Below are 19,088 nucleotides of genomic sequence, written 5' to 3'. Positions count from 1 at the left end.
GATGTATTTAAATCGCTGACAGTCACGCATCAGAAGCAGTTGAGCTGTAATTCAGGTGACAGTACATCAGTGCAACTCTACAGAGAGGGGTTTAGGAGTGGACTATCTGCCGGCAGTCCTCTGCTCAGACTGTCAGCCCAGCAGCTGAGCCTGAAAGGTAAAACCAAGCGACGTTTACCTATGAGGAAGGCAGATTGCTTTGGCTTCATTTGGAAGCATGGTGAGCGAAGAAGGATTTGACTGAAGCAGACATCTGTAAGGCAGCAGTAAAGTCTGAGAAAATAACTGTGTGGTTTTGTGAGAGAATCCCTAGATTACTCTGTAAACATTTTCTGCTACTGAATAAAAGCTGACAGGCTGACCATGTTTTGGTAGCATTTCAGTCTGTAGCTACAAAAGGTGGAGCTTTTGGCTCCTGATTCTATTACCCTATCCATTTCACTGTACTGCAGCATTGATGGAATTTGCGGAGTGACAACAGGATGAAGCAATGCAGTGCTGTGGAAAATTAGCTTAGTTATGTTCAAAGGTATTCCAAACTAAGTGGTACAAATTTGGATCCTATTGGCAGTGCTTTATAAAACTATATTTTAGGTATACCAATCCAGAATTATGTCTTGAAGTGAAGTAGGTGTATGATACATTGAACTTCTAGTGCTTTTCCAAGGAAAATTTTCAAAAGCCCATGTACAAGTCTTATGCCCCAGTGAATTCTTTTAAAAGAAAAAGAATTACTAATCAGAAACTACTTCTTGCTTCTTACATATCTTTATAAATCAGCATTGTACATCTCTGTTAACTGCCAGCAAGGTACATGTAGAAATGTATAAAACTTAGCTGGATGCAAGCCATGGCTACGTATGTTGCAGGTATTAGAATGGTTTTCTAAACTCAGTAGACAAAGCTGTTATAGACCTGTTAATGGAAAAATGACCTGCTCCAGGTACCTGTGCTGAGAGAGGCACCTCTAGTTGTCTATCACTGCATTTTTGTTAGCATTCCAGTTCAGGGTGGTGGTACAGTTTTAGATCAAAGCTACTCATCCTCATTTATTACTCCGTGGTTTATGTCACAGATTGGTTTTGCTGTGCACAAGCTAGATTCCTTCTAGAAGAAACTAAACCAGTGTCTCTGAACTGATGAATCGCACAGTGAGACAGATTCAAACTGTGTGCAGTGCTGGAATATTTGATCCAGGGAATCAAACTGTCTTCTCAGAAGCAAAGCTGTTGAACCGCATACTGTGTGAGTGTAGGCCTTCAGCGCTATCTAGTTCAGTCTACTGATCTGCTCTTGGTGTGATGAATTATCTGCAAATTCAGACATAGCCAGAGGGTCTGCACAAAGTACATGAACCAAGTCTGGGGTCTGACTGTGCCATGAGCTCCCTGCAAGGGAGATCTTTTCGGTCTGCTGCTTTTAAAGAGAGAAAATGCATGCGGGAGAGAAGAAAAGAATCGGGTATATGAATGGCACTATGCACAGAAGAACCAAATAATAGTGTCTGCAACCCTTTTATTAGGAAGAAGTCAGGAAAAAAACCTTGACATTTTACAAATTCAAAATGCATCATTCTAAGAATGGTGAAGAACATTGAAGAACCATTGTCTTTTCCCAGTATTCACCACCTAACCGTCTTTCTGAAATGTAGTTGTTCAGTCAGGTGAATTTCCACTTTTCAAAAGCTTCTGCATTATTCCAATTGTTTTACCATTCACCAAAAACATCCTGTATATTCACTGTACTTCAGATTGCTAGGTACTTAATTAGGAAGAAGCAGACAGAGTGCACGTGGACTAAGAGGAAGAATGAAAAAGGCAGGTTTCTGATGTTCCCCTGCATCCTTTCTCCCCTCTGGGAAAGCTGACTGTATATAGCCTTCTGTGCCCTGGGTGAGGCATTCTGTTAAGGGCTGAGGAAGAATTACTGGGATACACAGAGCTGCAAGAATATCTGCCGGTTAATTTATCACTAGTTCCATAATATCCCACCAGTCTGGTAACCTGGCTGTGTTTTCTCTTCTATAGCTGAACTGCCTTTTCAAGGACAGTCTTTACTTAGTACTATGTTTCCATGGGGATGGGCTATGGAGAGTACTATGTGGGTGAGATTCCCAGCTTTCGCTTGGAAGAGATATTGAGTAATGAGGTTTATCTATATGTGTATGCATGCATGCTCACACACATATGCAGAGTAAAGCTAAATAGCTACAGTTGTAGTCACAGCTACAAAATTAAAAACAAATTACTAGCTTTTTTGAGGAGACTGAGGTACGGACTCCTGAATTTGACCAGAAGACCCTTTATTAGTCCAAACCCCACGCTTATATATCCTCGTTTGCTGTTCATGCACAACATACTAAAATATCATTGGTTAATCAATACAGTTCAGACACTTCTTGGCTACATATAATTGGTTAATTACAAAGCTACAAACAAACTGAACTTCTTGCAATTTTTTTTCTCTTTTTTTTCTTAGTGAGTTTCATGTTCTCAGCCAGCTGCCGATGTGGCATCACACATCTGCTCCAGCCTCACTTCATATCCTGTTTTTCTTCCAGGCATTCAGCCAACCTTATCTCACTTTGTTTCTTCTTTAGCCTTCAAGGTCCTTCACAGGCATCGCGGTCTCCAGTACCTGCCATAAAGCTCTCTACACTTTTTATATTTTTTTGTGGTTGCTTACTGTGATTTCCTTTCACTCCATTACTGTATATTCCTTTATATGTTAAAAAATCAGTATGTTGTTAAATTTGCTGAAACATTCCCATAATAAAAAGCTTCTGGATTAAGTTAAGAACGTTAACTGTGATATAACAGAAGTATTGTAACAGTGCTAAATGAAAATTGTGTCTGTATTAAATACTGGTGTTACTATAGCACTAGCGTATGCCAACACCTTATAAAGGACTACTTTTAAGTATGTGTGTTAGAATGGGCAGGTGGAGGTGGTGGTGTTATTTTCCTGCCCCTCTGCAGAGATTTTTTGGTTTGCAAGAAGGGATATGATGCTGCTTCCAGAAGGTGTTAATATTGTTGATACGAAACACACCAGGGTAACATAACATGTTAAATATAAAGCGCATTCTGTGAGAACAGATTCTTTTGTCTGCCAGAATACTTTCTTGTCTACAGTAGAAGTATGTAGTAATTTTAAGCCTGTAAGTCTTTGTCTTTAAAATAAACAAAACTTGCATGGATATTGCAAATGACTTCTGTACTTAAAATTATTTATAGGCTTAAATTTGCTAAAAATACCAAGCTGCTATTTCTTGACACGTTGGTTGTTTGGAATTGCAGGGCTTGCAGTTTTTAAGCTAGTTGAATTACAGAGTCTATGTGGAATCTCTAAGAACAATCTACTATGTGTTAGGAGCATGGGCAACATGAAGAGGAGCTGGACTAGGGAAGTGGGCTTTAGGAGCTATGCATATGCAGACTTGTTGAAAATAGAGAGTTAAGTGCTGCAGTTACATGGAATTCACTCTGAGATCAAGTTAGGGGGAACCTCTTGCTTTGAAGCTTTTCTTTTCTCTTTCTTTTGTCACCTTGGACAATATAAGCATGGTGTGCTTCCTAGCATTGCATAGGAGTTTCACCTGAAACAACCCCCTTACCAGCATGGCCTACCAGAGCATTTAGTAGTGCCTTCTGCTTTCTTCTTGCAGCACATTAGGGTTCCCATGGTTGTTGCAGGAAGTGGCAAAATACTCGGTGGATGTTCATGTGGGAGGACACAGTGCAAATTTGTGTTGCTTTCCCTATGCTAGTGGAGGGCATGGCTTTCCCAATGTTCCTGTCCCTCCTAGGTTCTGGAGTGGCAGCTGTTCTCCTGGGAAGGCAGTGGTCAGGACAGGCAAATTTCAAAGCCATCCTCATCAGACAGAAGGCCCTCGTGTGTGAAGCATTACTCATCTTGTCTGGGTGCAAAGTGCGATGAATGTCTTTGTGCTGTTCACACACACCATCCTCTGATGCTGTGACTTGTCAGGCTGTGAAACCTGTTTCCTTAGCGAGCTCTACTGTTTATTCTGCTGCCTACTCTTGTTTATTCTGCTGCGTATTCTGTGGGGAAGGGTCAAGTAACAACACTGATTCTAGTGTGAATCTTTGTAGGTCTGCTGGAAGTCCAGCCAGCAAGAGGGAAGAATGACTCATAGTGAGGACTTCAGAGATTTTCAGAGCCAGTGCCTGAGTTACTCTCCTGCTGTACGCTAGCCAGCCTATGAATTGTGTTTTGTAAGGTCAAGGCATATGGCACTGTGAAAGGGGCACTGGGAGAAGAACTGTTTAACGTAGTAGGGGTGCTTCTGTTCTTAAAGGAAATTTCTTCAAGTTGATACAGGCATAAGATTGCATTCCTAAGAAAGGTAGATTCACAGATGCTACCAATGATGCAAAGAATGTATTGCAAATAAGTATGATGGAAGAGCATGTACATTTAAAAAATATTTTCACTAAGTACTTTTGGTCTGTCTAAATTGAACAATACTTTATTCTTAAAAATGCTTCTCTGTGTTTATCATTCGTCGGGTATGACCAAAAGGGATAAAAAAGGTCATTAACTTTGGATGGCCTTGCACTGAAAATCAGGACCTGGTAAGGGAAATGTGGAATTCTTCAGAGAGAGATGCATGAGGAGAGGAACTGTGTGTGACAAGTGGGAGGGGGCGAGTGGAGATCAATGCCACAGGAGTACCAGCATTTGATGAATACTTTTCTTTCCTCTACTGATCCTGAATACACAATGAAATATCAGAGGAAGTTGGTCAATATGGCCAGTTCAGTTTTCAACACTTCAAAATTAGACGCATCTGATAATTCTGTTAAACTGTAGGGGTTTTTTTTTCACTTGGTACAATGAGGAGAAAAAAGACAGGATTAAATATGTGACAAAATGCACTATTCTGAGCTGCAGAGTGGTAAATAGAGACTGACTGATACAGAAATAAGGCATTAGAGAGACTTACAGAACTATGCTTTGGCTGCTTAGTAGGTAGGTAACTTTAGATGGTAGGGAAGAGAAATCTGTCAGGCTGTGGTATTTTTTAGGTCAAGTAAACTGTGGTAAGTAGTTATTGATGCTGTTAATTCAGAGCAATTCTACAGACTTCTTGATATTTCTGGAAATTATTTGGAAAGAACATTGAAAGATAAAATTATACTGTAATTAGCTAAAAAAAGAGGCAAGAAACATTTACGTATTAGTTATAGAAAGATACCAGACAGGCAGTGAGAAATACACTTTGCAGAGACCAAAGTGACATTTATTGAGAGGAAATGAGATAGAGGGGAATGTAGCAAATGTTTATATAACTATAAATCACTATCAAATGCAGGAGGGAAAAAGTCAGGGAAGGCATATAAGAAAACTGTAATGATGGTTTGATAGATTGTTAGGATGTTTAGTAGGGCAGTACAACACAGAATCATAGAATGGTTTGGTTGGAAGTGGCCTTCAAGATCATCTAGTTCCAGCCTCCCTGCCGTTGGCAGGGACACCTTCCACTAGCCCAGGTTGCTCAAAGCCCCATCCAGCCTGGCCTTGAAACGCTGCCAGGGGTGGGGCATCCACAGCTGCTCTGGGCAACCTGTTCCATTTCCAGGCCACCCTCACAGAGAAGAGTTTCTTCCTCATACCTAATCTAAACCTATCCTCTTTCAGCTTAAAACCATTACCCCTTCTCCTGTCCCTACATGCCTCTGTAAGAAGTCCCTCTCCAGTGTTCTTGTAGGCCCGCTTTAGGTGCCGGAAGGCTGCTAGAAGGTCTCCCCAGAGCCTTCTCTCCTCCAGGCTGAACATCCCCAACTCTCTCGGCCCATCTTCACAGGAGAGGTGCTCCAGCCCTCTGATCATCTTTGTGGCCCTCCTCTGGGTTGGCTGCAACCAGTCCATGTCCTTTTTAAGCTGGGGCCTCCAAAGCTGAATGCAGTACTCCAGGTGGGGTCCCACGAGAGCAGAGCATAGGAGGGGAATCACCTCCCCCACACTGCTGGCCACGCTTCTTTAGATGCAGCCCAGAATACGGTTGGCTTTCTGGGCTGCAAGCACACATTGGTGGGCCATATTGGGTTTTTTGTCCACCAGCACCCCCAGGTCTTTCTCATCAGGACTTCTGTCAATCCATTCTCTGCCCAGCCTGTATTGATACTGGGGATTGCCCCAAGCCAGGTGTAGGACCTTGTACTTGGCCTTGTTGAAGTTCACTTGGTCCCGCCTCCCAACGCTTGTCACAGTCCCTCTGGACAGCATCCCATCCCTCTTGACATGTCAACTGCACCACACAGCTTGGTGTCATTGTCAAACTTGCTGAGGGTGCACTTGATCCCACTGTCCATGTTGCCAACAAAGATGTTGAATAGCATCGGATCCAGTACGGACCCCTGAGGAACACCACTTGTCACCGGTCTCTACTTGGATATGGAGCTGTTGACCACAAACAAGTCCTTGAGCATTTCACCAGTTCCTTATCCCCTGAGTGGTCCACCCATCAAATCCATGTCTCTCTAGTTTAGAGACAACGATGTTATGTGGGACAGTGTCAAAAGCTTTGCACAAGTCCAGTAGATGACGTCACTTGCTCTTCCCTGATCTGTCAAAACTGTAACCCTGTCATAGAAGGACACCAGATTTTTCTGGTATGACTTGCCCTTAGTGAAGCTATGTTGGCTGTCACCCATCATCTCCTTATTTTCCATGTGCCTTAGCATAGTTTCCAGGAGGACCTACTCCACGATCTTGGCGGGCACCAAGGTGAGACTGACCTGCCTGTAGTTTCCCAGGTCTTCCTTATTTCTCTTTTTTAAAAATGAGGTTACATGTCCCCTTGTCCAGTCAGTGGGAACTTCACTGGACTGCCACAACTACTCAGGTACAATGGACAGTGACTTAGCCACTTCATCTGCCAGTTCCCTCAGGACCCATGGATGCATCTCATCAGGTCCCATGGACTTGTGTACCTTCAGGTTCCTTTGATGCTCTCGAACCATCTGTTAAGGTATTACATGTTTGTAATCTAAGAAGAAGGTGTCACAAAATGCTAATGTAAATAATAATTGAAGTTAACCATTTTGTAGCCACTTTGTGGGGCTGTGACACGTACAGGTGAAATTATAAAATGAGTGAAAACTGGTTGGACGCGTAGGCTCAGATAGTAATAGTAATGGTCAGTGGTTCAGTATGGATGTAATAGAAAGGGAGAAAACCTTATAGCTTCTCATTACTTGCAGTTGATGTCCAACATGGAAGAACACCTTTTGGCCCTTCTCAATGGATCAGTTAAACCCGGGATTTAACCAGAAGGCCCTGCGCCTGCAGCAGAAGTGCTTGTTCTCAATACCGATGAAGTATTTCACCTCAGAACACCATGCCTGGCTGCAGAGCAGTCTCTAACCTGAGATAGGAGGGCAGACAAGATAAACGAGTGAGGAAACAAAGTGTGTTAAAACCTAGACTTATTTTCACATGTACCATGTGGCAGTGTTAGAATGGGAGGGCAAAGGAGTCCATACAGCACTGCTTCTTGGAAGAGATCACTTCAGCTTTCATGTGGAGATTTCTGATGTCCCCAGAGCTCCCCAGAATATCTGCTCTATAATTCAGGGCCTGCTTCTCCCTCGCTGCTCCACTTGCATGCAGGAGATTTCAAAGCCTATCAGTTAAATGTGGTGCACAGTCTGCTCCTGTGATACCCAACATGACAAAAGAAAATGGGGTTGAATATAAGTCTCTTGAAAATTTGCAGGTTTACAAAGTGAGAAGGAGGAATTTAAAATAATACCAGCATATTATTTATTTCATTTATCTACACTCTGACATGCCAGTCAGTTCCAACTGAAGATAGACGCTGATTGACAGTACTTGTGCCAGCAACAGAAAAGGAAACTTCCCTTAAGAGCCACTAGCACGGTGTCTATGGAGTAATACAGCAGCAGTCATTCATTTTGGGGAACTGCTTCACCTGAGCATGAAATTGTTGACAGATTAGGATAGAGCCTGGTGCAACAAGCATTGGTCTGGGGCAAGTGAACCACAACTATCTTGATGCTGGCTGAATCTATTCTCTCTCTAGCGAATGCAGTGCCTCATACGCATATTTTAGACAGAGGTAAGTGTTGAGTATGTTGGCTTTTTTCTGGTTCTGTCAGCAGTTTAACTGGCTCAACTGTGGTTAGTGCGAAGCTTCCACAGTTGGTCTTCACAAATGTATTTTATGGTATTTAATAAAAAATACGAAGATGTCAATGCAGTTTTTTCCCCGGTATCAGAAGTGCTTGCAAATGTAAAACTAACAAACTAACAAAAAACCCCAAAATAACAAACCCAGACCAGCAACAGTGTTTCTACTGTGCTGGATTTCTTTATTTTTAGAAAGTGATTGTCCCCAGAATCTGTGATACTTTTTTGTGCAGGTAACTGGTAAATTTTTTTTATAGTGCTGTCTGATATTTTAGAAGGACGATTATAATTTTTAAAGGGAAGGTATACATCTGTCTTCTAGTGTTCATTTATTTAGCCCCAAGAAACATCATTTGAGGTAGATGGCATATGTCAGTAGGGTAATACTGAGTCCGTTTAATTGCCACATTGTTGTTGCAAAGGCTTATTTAAAAATGTATTGAAATAGGATTTTATTGTTTTACCTCACTTAACTTACTTTTATGTTTAGTTAAGGTTATCCTGAGCTCCTAAATGCTTTGCTGTCCTGTGAGACCTCTGATGGCATTGAAGCTGCATGCCACTCAGTTCACCGTTCGTACGTCCCTTTCTGTTTCCCTGTCAGGGTTCTTACCGTTGGTACCCACATGGTATGTGCTGTTGGACGTAGTGTTTGGGCTGAATGCACAGCAGTCGCTGAATTGTTAGCATTGATTTTTAAGGTCAACAGGATGACATTGTAGGCCTTCTGAGTTAAGCAACAAAAGGGCAAGACTATGACAACAGTTGTAAAGAATTTAATGGGACCAGATCATTAGTCAGCATATATGCAGTACCATCAGTATTTGCTCCTAGTTTTGAAAAGAGAAGGAAAGAAAAATTTAAAAATGAGATTTGATAGGATTAGCTGCTAATTTTATAGAAATCTAATTTTGTAGAAATAAAAAGCTGAGGAGAAAAAACCCTTAAGAGATGCTAGTAAGATCTTAAAAGAATGCAATTGCTGTTGGAGTAATTGTACTGTGAAATATTAATCTTCCTGATTTTTGACACAAGCGACTTACTCATGACTATTTATGAGCCTCTTAATGCTTGAATGCTGAGGTGTCCCATCCCTCTGTATCCCCCAGAAGACTTTGTGTTTTGCTTTGGGTTGTTTTTTATATTACTTTCCCCCTGCTCACTTATGGTGCACTCCCTGCTGTCTAATCCTCCCTGAAAGTCCGCTATGGCTGCTGTATCGATATCCCTCTGCAGAGATTAAAGTGGTGTGTGTTCCTCGAAGGCTCCCCAACTGCAAGCAGTGTGTTTGCATGTGTACTAGCATGGCTTTTTGACAGCACCAGCAACGTGTAGAATACCAATAGATGTACCGAGTGTTAAATCTGGCATGAGGCACAGTTGTGACTGTTGATAGGAGCCTAGAGAAAAGGCCATCATTTGAAGATAATGAGTTAATTTGGCATTTGCTGTAAAAGAGCATAATACTATACTGTGCTCTACTTTTTTAAAAGGGAACAAGTAGAGTTTCACCAGGGACAATTTAGCAAAGACATGAGAGAAACAAAAGGTATGTGTGCTGATGGTGAAGCACGGCCTGGGACTAGAGTTGTGTTAGGTGCCCATCCCAATGGAGAAGAATAAACTGCCTGAGAAGAAGAGGCAGCTTAAAAAGAAATGAGCACTGAACCCCTAGAGAGTAAGTAACAATGGAGGCATATGCCTGCTGGGAGGATTTGGTTCTTACTGTCGGTTCTACTGACCTTGTCGGCCTGTAGCTTTGTCGCTATTTGCACCGTGCTACAGTTTGAGGCATAGAGGCCATGGAAGGGATAAGATGGTGAGCAGCTCTCCTTTACAGTTCTGGCTAGTTGACTCCTGCACATGGATTGGAGAGGGGCTATAAACCTTCCACTGAGGGTTTTTCCCTAAATTTAGCAGCATTGTACTAACCTGGTTGGTCTGCTTCTGGGAGTCAGGAGGATTGGGAGGTGGGAACCACTTCTAGTAATCACAGTTTGGGACCTTGAACTTCAAATTCAAAACAAGTGAATGGGAAGGAAATTTCAGTCACGCTCAGCCTGTGACTCTTCACTGTGTTAGTAGCCAAGGAGTAAGATTGACAAGTTCTGCACACATTGAAGGAGCTTTACCCGCACTCCAGTGTCTGGTGCACATCTGGGAGGTCTAAGGAGAGCAGAGACAGGAATACTGTGTACACTGCAGCCTCTGAATAGGAAAAGCCCTTTTTCCTCCAACATGATGGCTTAGAGGGTATTGGTGGAACTTGTGTTTTCAGCTGATCTCTGTATGCTAAGGAAACTCCCACCCTAACAGACTAGGCTTGGACTGACTGTGGGAGTGGAAAAACACGAGGTGCAGCTGATGAAAATGACTGCTCTGAAAGGCTGGGAACAGGCACAGCAGAACTTGTTCACCCGCTCCCCAGACTGTGTAGAAAACCAGATCTTGAGCTAAGCAAAATGTCTCAGTAGCTTGTTTGTGTCAGTGAGTATGAAGAGTGCCTGGCCAGAAGAGCGACTGAAGGCATTCTCTTCTGTGGAGGGAAAAAATGTTTTAAGGCTATTAACAGTGGTCAGACTAAGATTAAAACCAGTTTTAAGACAAATTGGTGATCTTCATGGATTGATCTGAATCTAGTCTGAGAGGTGAGATAGTGCGAACAAATGTGGAGAAGAGACAACCAGTTACACAGCTGAGCAGAACACTGGTCCCCTAAGAAAAGCACTTTGTATGTGTATGCTGCCTGGTCACTAGTATTTGAAGGACAAAAGGCTCTAATGCCAGGTGGACAAAAGGTAGCTTATTTTATGAAAATAGTTTGATTTAAGAGGGCGGGAAGCAGAAGCTCTCATCTGTAGTAGAAGGAGAAAGTTCTACCTGTCTTTGATAACTTTTCTGCAGGAAGGAGTGATGTGAATGAAATGAGATTTATTTTTTTTAACTCCTAGGAACATTGTCCCCCCGTTTTCTTCTTCGTTTTCTTCCTTTCCTGTGCAGGCACTAAAATAGTTTTAACCTCTACTCTCTGTTGGAGAAGATAAAAGGTGGAAACAGTAAAAACAAAATACAGTAGGAAAAAATGTATTTGTCCATCACCCAAGAAAGCAACAGAGCAAATGGGAACTTCACCAGTGAACTTTGGCTTTAAACTGGCAGGTGCCAGCCTGAAATGGAGACTGGTGTGAGGCGAGAGTAAGATGGCTACAGCCTGATAGTTGGACATGTTTCCACAGGGGAGAGCAGAGTGCTGAGTTTTGGGGAGCCTGGCAGACAGACTTGCTTATACAGACTCTGTCTTGGAGCATGGCGTGCTGCATTGTAGCTGACTGATACATGTTGCATCCTTTCCAGAGGGCTGTCTCTGCTGCTGCCAGAGGTAGTGGTCCCGTTGTTATCTCGCAAATGCCTCTGTGTAAGGCTACTTTCACAGGTCAGCTGGGGAATCTTCCCCAACCTGGACTCTTGAACCACCTGGGCACATCCTCACCTCATCTGCCACCTCCCAGAGGGGTGGCAGATTTTTAGTGAGGTACTGCTGTCTGTGGAATACCTGAATGTTTCCTAAGGCAAGACTAAAGGAAGGTGTCCTGGCCTTGTGAGTGCCTTGACTGCTTGGTTATGCTTCCATCTTGCTCTGAGTATCACTTGCTCCAGTGAATATTTGTAAATAACCTTATGGTAATCTTACCAAAGATGAGGAACAATGCCTGAGGCGGCCACTCAACCTGATGACTAAGTTGGTGGTCAGGATGTTAAGTCTCTTTTGACAAGAGCGGAGACCTCAATAAAGCTTCCACATCCCAGGAAAATGTTTCAACTGCTGATCTGTTGGCAAAAAAAAAAGTCATGGTAGCTCTGCTACACAAATAACTGGGTGAATCAAGCCAACTGTCAGGTTTCCACCAGGAGCCGTGTTCCTTTCTATATGGAAAACAGGTGGGTTTTGTTAGCTTTATATTGTAATATGAACCATGGCCCTCAGTCCTGTTGTTTCTCTGAATTCCCTTCCACTGCTGCCCCCGATGGAGAGGTTTGGAGTTTGACCATCCTAGCCTTACACATGTAGCAATGACTTTTTTTAACCTGTTTGTCAAACACACATCATAGACTTCTTTCCAGCTTTATTTTAAACCTCACGGTATTATCGTACTATGGCAAGTTGCCAGCGTGTTTTGCTGTTGACTTCACAGTTTGAGGCTGTAGCTCCACCTGCTCCCAGCCCTTGAGTATGTAATCACAGTAAGGCCTTTTGCAGGGAAGTGTGCAGGGCCATCTAGGATTTGTTTCGGTTATTAAGATATACGATAATTACAGACATTGAGCTTTGTGAATATCAAAGTGTAGCTCAGATAAACAACCATCTTTATTGCACTGCCAGTTTAAAAAAAAAAAAAGGCTAACTTTAATAAAAGAGTTTGGAAAAAAAGCAGAAAGGCTTTTCTCAAAAAAAGCTTGTATTTCTGTATTCAGGAGGTGCAATTATATATGATAACCAGTTTTGAAGAAATGTGTTAGGGGAGAAGGCATTGTGCAGGCAAATGTTGAAGAACTGTGTTTGAACCTGCTAGCCTGTTTTTGAAGCTGAGGCCATTGCAATCATACAGGGAAAATGCCTCAGTCCTCTTGTATCCCACCAGAACAGGCCTATCCAAAGCATAGAGCAGTCAGTATTACAGTCCCGCACCAAATACATCTTATCCTGCTTGCTAATAAGTAGGAACTCACTTAGCTCTATACTGTACAAGTGGCTTGAAACAGAATTTTATCTAGATAAGGCAATCAGGACTTGTGGTAAAAAAAAGTTTGAGGGTCATTTGCTGTGAGTATGAGTTGTAAATATGTTGCTTGCAATAACAGCAGTGGAGAGGACTATATGGTCACTAAATGAAAGATGCTGTAGAGGTGTTCTGTATGCATTTATATTTATATATTTAGATCAGACAAGTTTACTATTGCCATTATAACTTTTACTGTTATTGCTATTGTATGGCAGATAAACTGAAGCATGTGAAAAACTGGTGACTTTGGACTGTAAATCATTGGCAGTGAAGAGCAAGGAAAACAATCCTGTTGCTTCAGTTTGTCAGTTTTCATCCTGCACTTACAAGTCCGAAGCAGTGTTATGTGGAGAAACAAAAGGGGCTGCCAATTCAGAGTCCAAAGATGACTTGTCAGAGTATTTCAGAGAGGCTCTTGCCCAGCTGTTGCAGAGCAGTCATGCAGCGAGGCATGCTGCATGCCTGCACAACCCACCAGCCACGTTTCAGTGGTGTCTTCCCTTGCAGTGTGCTGTGCAGTACCTGTCTTCAGCATAACATGATGCCTGACCTACCGTATTGTTTGTAAACCACTGTACAAACTAGCAAAGCAGAATGTTGTACTTTGGTTAAAGTCCTCTAAGACACTAAAAAAAACCAAAAACCCAAACCATGACAATGAAAGCTATTTAAAGCTACTTAATTTTTTTTTTTTAAAAAAAAAAAAAGACAGCAAAAACATAGTCGGTGAAGAGGGGCAGTGAAGAGGGGCAGATGACTGTTTACCCTCAGAATATAATAGCAAAACCTGCATTCAAAACAGTGTGCTGGAAAGTATTCCTAACCTGACTTTCTGTAGGATTATGTGTCAGGAGTCTATCACCCAAAACATTGACTTAAATTAATTACATATTTATTATGCAAACTGTTGTAGGTTAATTAATACAAGCCTCTGGAAAAATCTAAATATGCATCTATATATTTTGGAACTTACAGTCCAATAAAACGTTCTTTGACAGGATTAGTTTTGGTGACAGACATGCTGGATATCTGTGGAGTATTCTTTGCTGCTTTTGTATTTATAGGCAATCAGTGAAATGCAGCCACTCGAAAAAGAAAATTAAATCCAATCTGAGATTCATTCAAACAGCAGGGGTTCTCTTTGCCAGAGATCCTCATTACTATGTTACACATAACCATAATAGCTGAGCACAGTCAGTTGTGACTTAAGTGATGTGAATAAATTCTGTCATTTGTGGTTCCTGCTCTTCTGTCCTTTCCCCAAAAGGGAAATTTTTTGTGCAGGCTTTTTTTGTTGCTTGCTTTATTTGTATACTGATTATATATATACACCTATAAATGCATTGCATTCCCTCCTTGGGGAGGTAATGCTGGGGAAAGAAAGCATCCATGAGTGCACACGCGTTCTCCCTCTTTTCTTTGTCCTATCCCTCTCCTATGTGTTTTGTTGAGGTAAACAGTGTTGCATGGGGAGGAGGGGGTTTGCTATGGTTGTGTGTTTCGACCTGCCTCTTAGAAAAAGTCTGCTCCTGCACAGGTGGGTGTCATCCTTTTGGAAGCAAGTTTCACCCCGTGAGAGGATCAGTGGTGTTGCCTGCTCCCTTTTCCTTAGACCATTGCTGCAATGTTCTCGCACCAAGCTGTTTCAACATTTTGAAGGTAAAGTCTGAGGCTTGCAAACTAAGGAGGCCTTGAACTGGGACTTGTACCTCTTAAATTGCAGTGCAACGAACTTTCCCAGTGTATTGAGATTGGAGCTCAGATTAATCATCTTGCTGCTGGTAATCATCTCGCTGAAATCATGTGCAAGTGAAGTTTTCTCATTGTTGGCAGGAGTAAACCAGAGCCAGCTTTTCCCTTTGACTATGTAGTTTTCCTCAAACCATGCAGATTGAGTTGCTTACTAGTGTTGTGCACTACTTTGCCTTCATATGAAACTCTTTTTTATACTTGCAAGGAAGGGGTGTGCAGAGTAGCCTTTTGGCTTCAGCTGTCAAGTCCTGTTGACAGTCCTTTTTGCCATTTGACTTCTGATGGAAGCTAGAATAGCCTTTGGCAGGTAGTGCACGAGGGCATTAATTTGTTAGGGAAGGATGTGCATTGCTTTCGCTTCTGTTCTGCCTGGTTTCCTGTGGAAATGAGACTTCGTGCTCGCACTCTCTGCCAGCCTGTCCAACCCTATCCCATTGACCTCCTGAATCTGTTAGCCAGTTTTAATCCTATTTAACAGTGAGACAGATGCCTTAATGATATTAAGGTTCTACCACTGTAATGAATGTTGGCAACCAGATACAGGAGAGAGATGTAATTAATGCCTGTACTGATGAAAAGGCTTCAGTGTGTGCTCAGCTTTTCCTAGGTATCAGGCTTTATTAGCTCTGTTGTGAATGAAACTGCCTGTTTTCGTATTGTGTGAGCATTATTGTAGGGCTTGAATAGGTGGCTTTGCGTCTGTGGTTTATCTTGCTATCATGCATAAGAGCCCTAATGAGGGTTCAAAATGCCATTGAGCATGCCAATGTTGAGTGTGCAGGCTGATACTACCAAATATTGGTGTTACTAATTCTGGGGGATAATACAGCTGCACGAGGACAAAAACCTCTTCTTTCACTGCTCCTCCTGACCTTGGCTCCTTAGCAGTTCTCATCTTACAGGGAGGCCAGCATCTGCTGCTTGGGGTCTCCAGCCTGAAGCAAAGATTGCCACATCTTGGGCTGCTGACACTTCTCTGTGCCAGAAACCCTCCTTGGATCACATAGCTCTTACCTTCAGCAGCCTCTCTTCTGGGACCTGGGGTTCCTGCCTGACCTCCTGTGCAGCAGCATTGCTCTGTTTCGCTCCGTTGCTGCACAGGCTATGTGCTGTGGATGGGGGAGTGACATGGGGAACAGCTTGTTTCCTTTCCCATTCCGCTAGAAAGGTTGTTCATGTGGTACTGTAGTAGGCGGGAGTAGTGAAGATAAGACAAGCTGGTCTAACCATGCTGTTTAATCTGTGGGATAGTTCTGTTGGTTTACATGAAGAAGGCAGTTTGACTTGCGTAATTCAGACATTTCCTCTCTTACATTATAATCTCTTACCTTTTTCACCATCAACATTCTGTAAAAATGTGGAAAACCTAGTAAATTTTACCATCTGAACAAAAATCATAAAGATTATTTACATGAAACTCCAAAAAGTGTTTACTTGGGTTTAAGCAGCTGGTCTAAGACAGCCAAACCTTTGTACAGGGGAAAACAGCAGAAACATAACATTGTTTTGAAGTCTTACCTTTATAAAAGGTATATATCGGAATATGGCTAAATATGATGTATGTGCAAGTTCAGAAATTATGTGCTTTAGATCACTGCCTTAATTGCCTTTTTGACTTGAGGTTTAGAATTGACCTGTCAGACTTCCATGAAATAGACTGGTTTTATTTTGACTTATAAATCTGAGGCAGAAATGGCAAAGGAGTTCTATAGGCTGGTAATATGAGTCTTTATAACATTCCAGGCTTGGCTCATAATGATGCTTATAGATGATCTTATCTGAATTCCTGAACATGCAATAAATGTATTCTTTTTTTCAGGGAGCAAGATACTAATGCATGAATTTAGGTGTGTCATGACTCTGTCTTCCTGCAGCTTAGTCTATCTCTTCTGGTACCTTTAAATTTTGTTTAGACTTTTGTGTTACTCTAGTGTTACAAGTGGTTCTTATCAGCAATTGGAAATAGTAAGGTGGCCACCACTAATTATGAGAAATAGAAAGAATTAATATCTGTACATGCACACTGTTCTGTAAGCTTTCATTTAACATGTTTTTCATGAATCCTAATTTTTTTTTCTCTTAACATAGATGCTAGTTGTACATGCCAGAAACTGTGTGATGAGTTTGCAGGCTCGTCTACTTACACAAGTGTTCCTTCTGGATGTTTTTTATTACACCTATCATGGAATATATTACTTAATCTTTAAAATATCAAAAGCACTGTAAAATAGGAGATAGCACATTACTGAATACTGCACACATGATTTATTTTATTTTATGTTTTGTTTTATTTTATTTTAACTTATTTTTAATACGTGAGCTCTTCTGCTGGAACACAGAAAACCGTAGGGGGGTTGCAAACACTTTCATGAACAGCTGACAGGTGGCTTGGTATTGGCCCTAACTGGTAAAACACCCAGATCTCTCTGAAATGAAGTATGTGATTAACCTTACTTGACAAATCGGAGCTATTATGCATACTATGATCCCAATGGCCAGAACAAAGCAAACTTAACACTTTTGTTTTCAAAACTGTTGATCAGTAGAATTTTTATTACTGTGCACCAAACCTTTTGACTTTCATAGACTTGACTTTTTTATTCATAAAGTGTTCTGAAAGTAGCCCAGAATTCTCAAATGATGCTATGGCTTTGCACAGCTGGAGTACCTGGAGCAGCAGCCTGGCTCTCCTGAGGGTTGTCTCAGTGGAGCTGAGTGAAGGAGAGACTGTTTGCCCTGGCTTGTGACTTAAAGAGTTTAAGTGGATCAGCCATGGGTGACTCCAGGAATACAGGAATTTTTCCTTCCCAGTTCTAGATTTGGAATATGCACTTCTGACATCCACTTCACACCTGCAAAAGTTGTGTAAAGAGTATAACATGAAGATGCGGAAAGAGGAGGAAGGCAAAGAGGGTATTTCCCATTGAAATTGTGGTTACATTTTTGCTCTTTTGCTTTTTGTTCCAGTGAAATGAAGCAGAGGTTGGATGAAGAGGGTAACAAGTGCAGCATCCTTTCCAAGCAGCAGAAGTTCAACGAGCACTGCTGTATTCGCTGCTGTTCCCCTTTCACATTTCTTATCAACAGCAAGCGACAGTGCCAAGACTGCAAGTACAACATCTGCAAGAGCTGCAGTTCTTACCAGAAAAAGGAGAAGGCTTGGATCTGCAGTGTCTGCCAGCAAACAAGGTAAAGGCCTATTGTTCAGCAACCTGTGTAAAGCAGCTGTGGCCTGACTTGACCTTTTCCTTGTGTTTGTCAGTAGGTAACACTGGTGGGATAGGACCTGTTTATGTAAGGGTTGATTTGTTCCTGAGGTGTGACGTGCCTGGGTTTTGTAGAGGTTAATTTGTTCCGAGAGTGTTTGATTATCTGTTCCATTTTCCAGGCTTGCTTAGCTGGACTGATGAACCAGCAAGCATTAATTGGACTTAGCCTGAGCAGGGCTGGGATCTCCTGAAATGCCTGGGTTGCTAATGGAACCTGAGTGCAGATGGTGGTAAGGCAGTTAATCATTTTGCAGCAAATCCCACTGATGGGTGGGGAGTGGAAGAAAGAATATTGGTGAATAGATCATCCAGCTGTGACTGTGTTTTGGAGTGCTTTTCTAATTGCCAGCTTATTGGTGGCGATGCTTTGTGCTTACTTTGGCAAATAACCAGAGAAGATAGCAGTGCAACCTGTTATAATTCTTAACATCTGTTAAGAATATGCTGCCAGGCTTCTGTTTTCAGAGAGTATCAGGGATTTACTGTCTCACCCTTTTGAGGCTAACAGAGCCATAACATTTAAAGACAGCACCAGAGAAAAAAAAGCAAATTCGAGCAAACATGTAACAGCAGCAAAAGGGCCATTTCTTGGATGGTGGCTGTGGTAGTCCTTCTTTTGTCTGCAATGCAGGCCAGGTTCCAAAAGTAGCCTTAGCTGTGGTGGCATAGCACTGACCAAGGCCCTTTTACTCAGACAAGAAGGGTGAATGAAATAATTTGATTCCTCATAGTTTAGTTTTGAACATTGGTGACTGAAGTAGTAGCTGAGCAAATGTGACAAGGATGGCAGTTTATTCTTCATCTTTCCCGTTAGTGGAGAACACAGGATGAAGGTGAGCTGAGGCCCTTTCCAGTGCTGCATGATACTCCTGTGCTCACCAAAGACACTATCGCTCCCACTTGTTTCCCATCAACACCCACTTGAAGTTTAAGCTTTCACGTAGTATCTGTGAATGAAGTGTGCACCCTTTGACACAGGGCTTTAAAGCCATAGGGATCCCAGACAGATGACACTGTGTTTCCACATGCCAGCCTTGGAACCCGAAGGAGGTTGTATTCTCCATGGTTCCTGCTCTGCCTTTTATCTTGGAAAAGCTATGCACATCCC

General features: G+C 42.1%; 1 protein-coding gene across 5 annotated transcripts in view; it reads left to right on the top strand.

Annotated features, from left to right (window-relative positions):
- The window catches only part of MYRIP (myosin VIIA and Rab interacting protein), a 236,398-nt gene that overhangs the window by 95,166 nt on the left and 122,144 nt on the right, over nt 1-19,088 (top strand). For all 5 annotated transcript variants that reach the window (XR_008732035.1, XM_055709086.1, XM_055709084.1 and 2 more), the window contains exon 4: nt 17,679-17,900. Coding sequence is in view for 4 of the 5 variants with exons in the window: in XM_055709086.1 (XP_055565061.1) it covers nt 17,679-17,900 (222 nt within the window). In the remaining variant the exon portion in view is untranslated. The remainder of the gene's footprint in view (nt 1-17,678; nt 17,901-19,088) is intronic.

Source organism: Falco cherrug, chromosome 4 (genome assembly GCF_023634085.1).
Source record: "Falco cherrug isolate bFalChe1 chromosome 4, bFalChe1.pri, whole genome shotgun sequence".
Lineage (NCBI taxonomy): Eukaryota > Metazoa > Chordata > Aves > Falconiformes > Falconidae > Falco > Falco cherrug.
The sequence above is the reverse complement of the archived record's forward strand: the minus strand, read 5'-3'. Positions and strand labels throughout refer to the sequence as shown.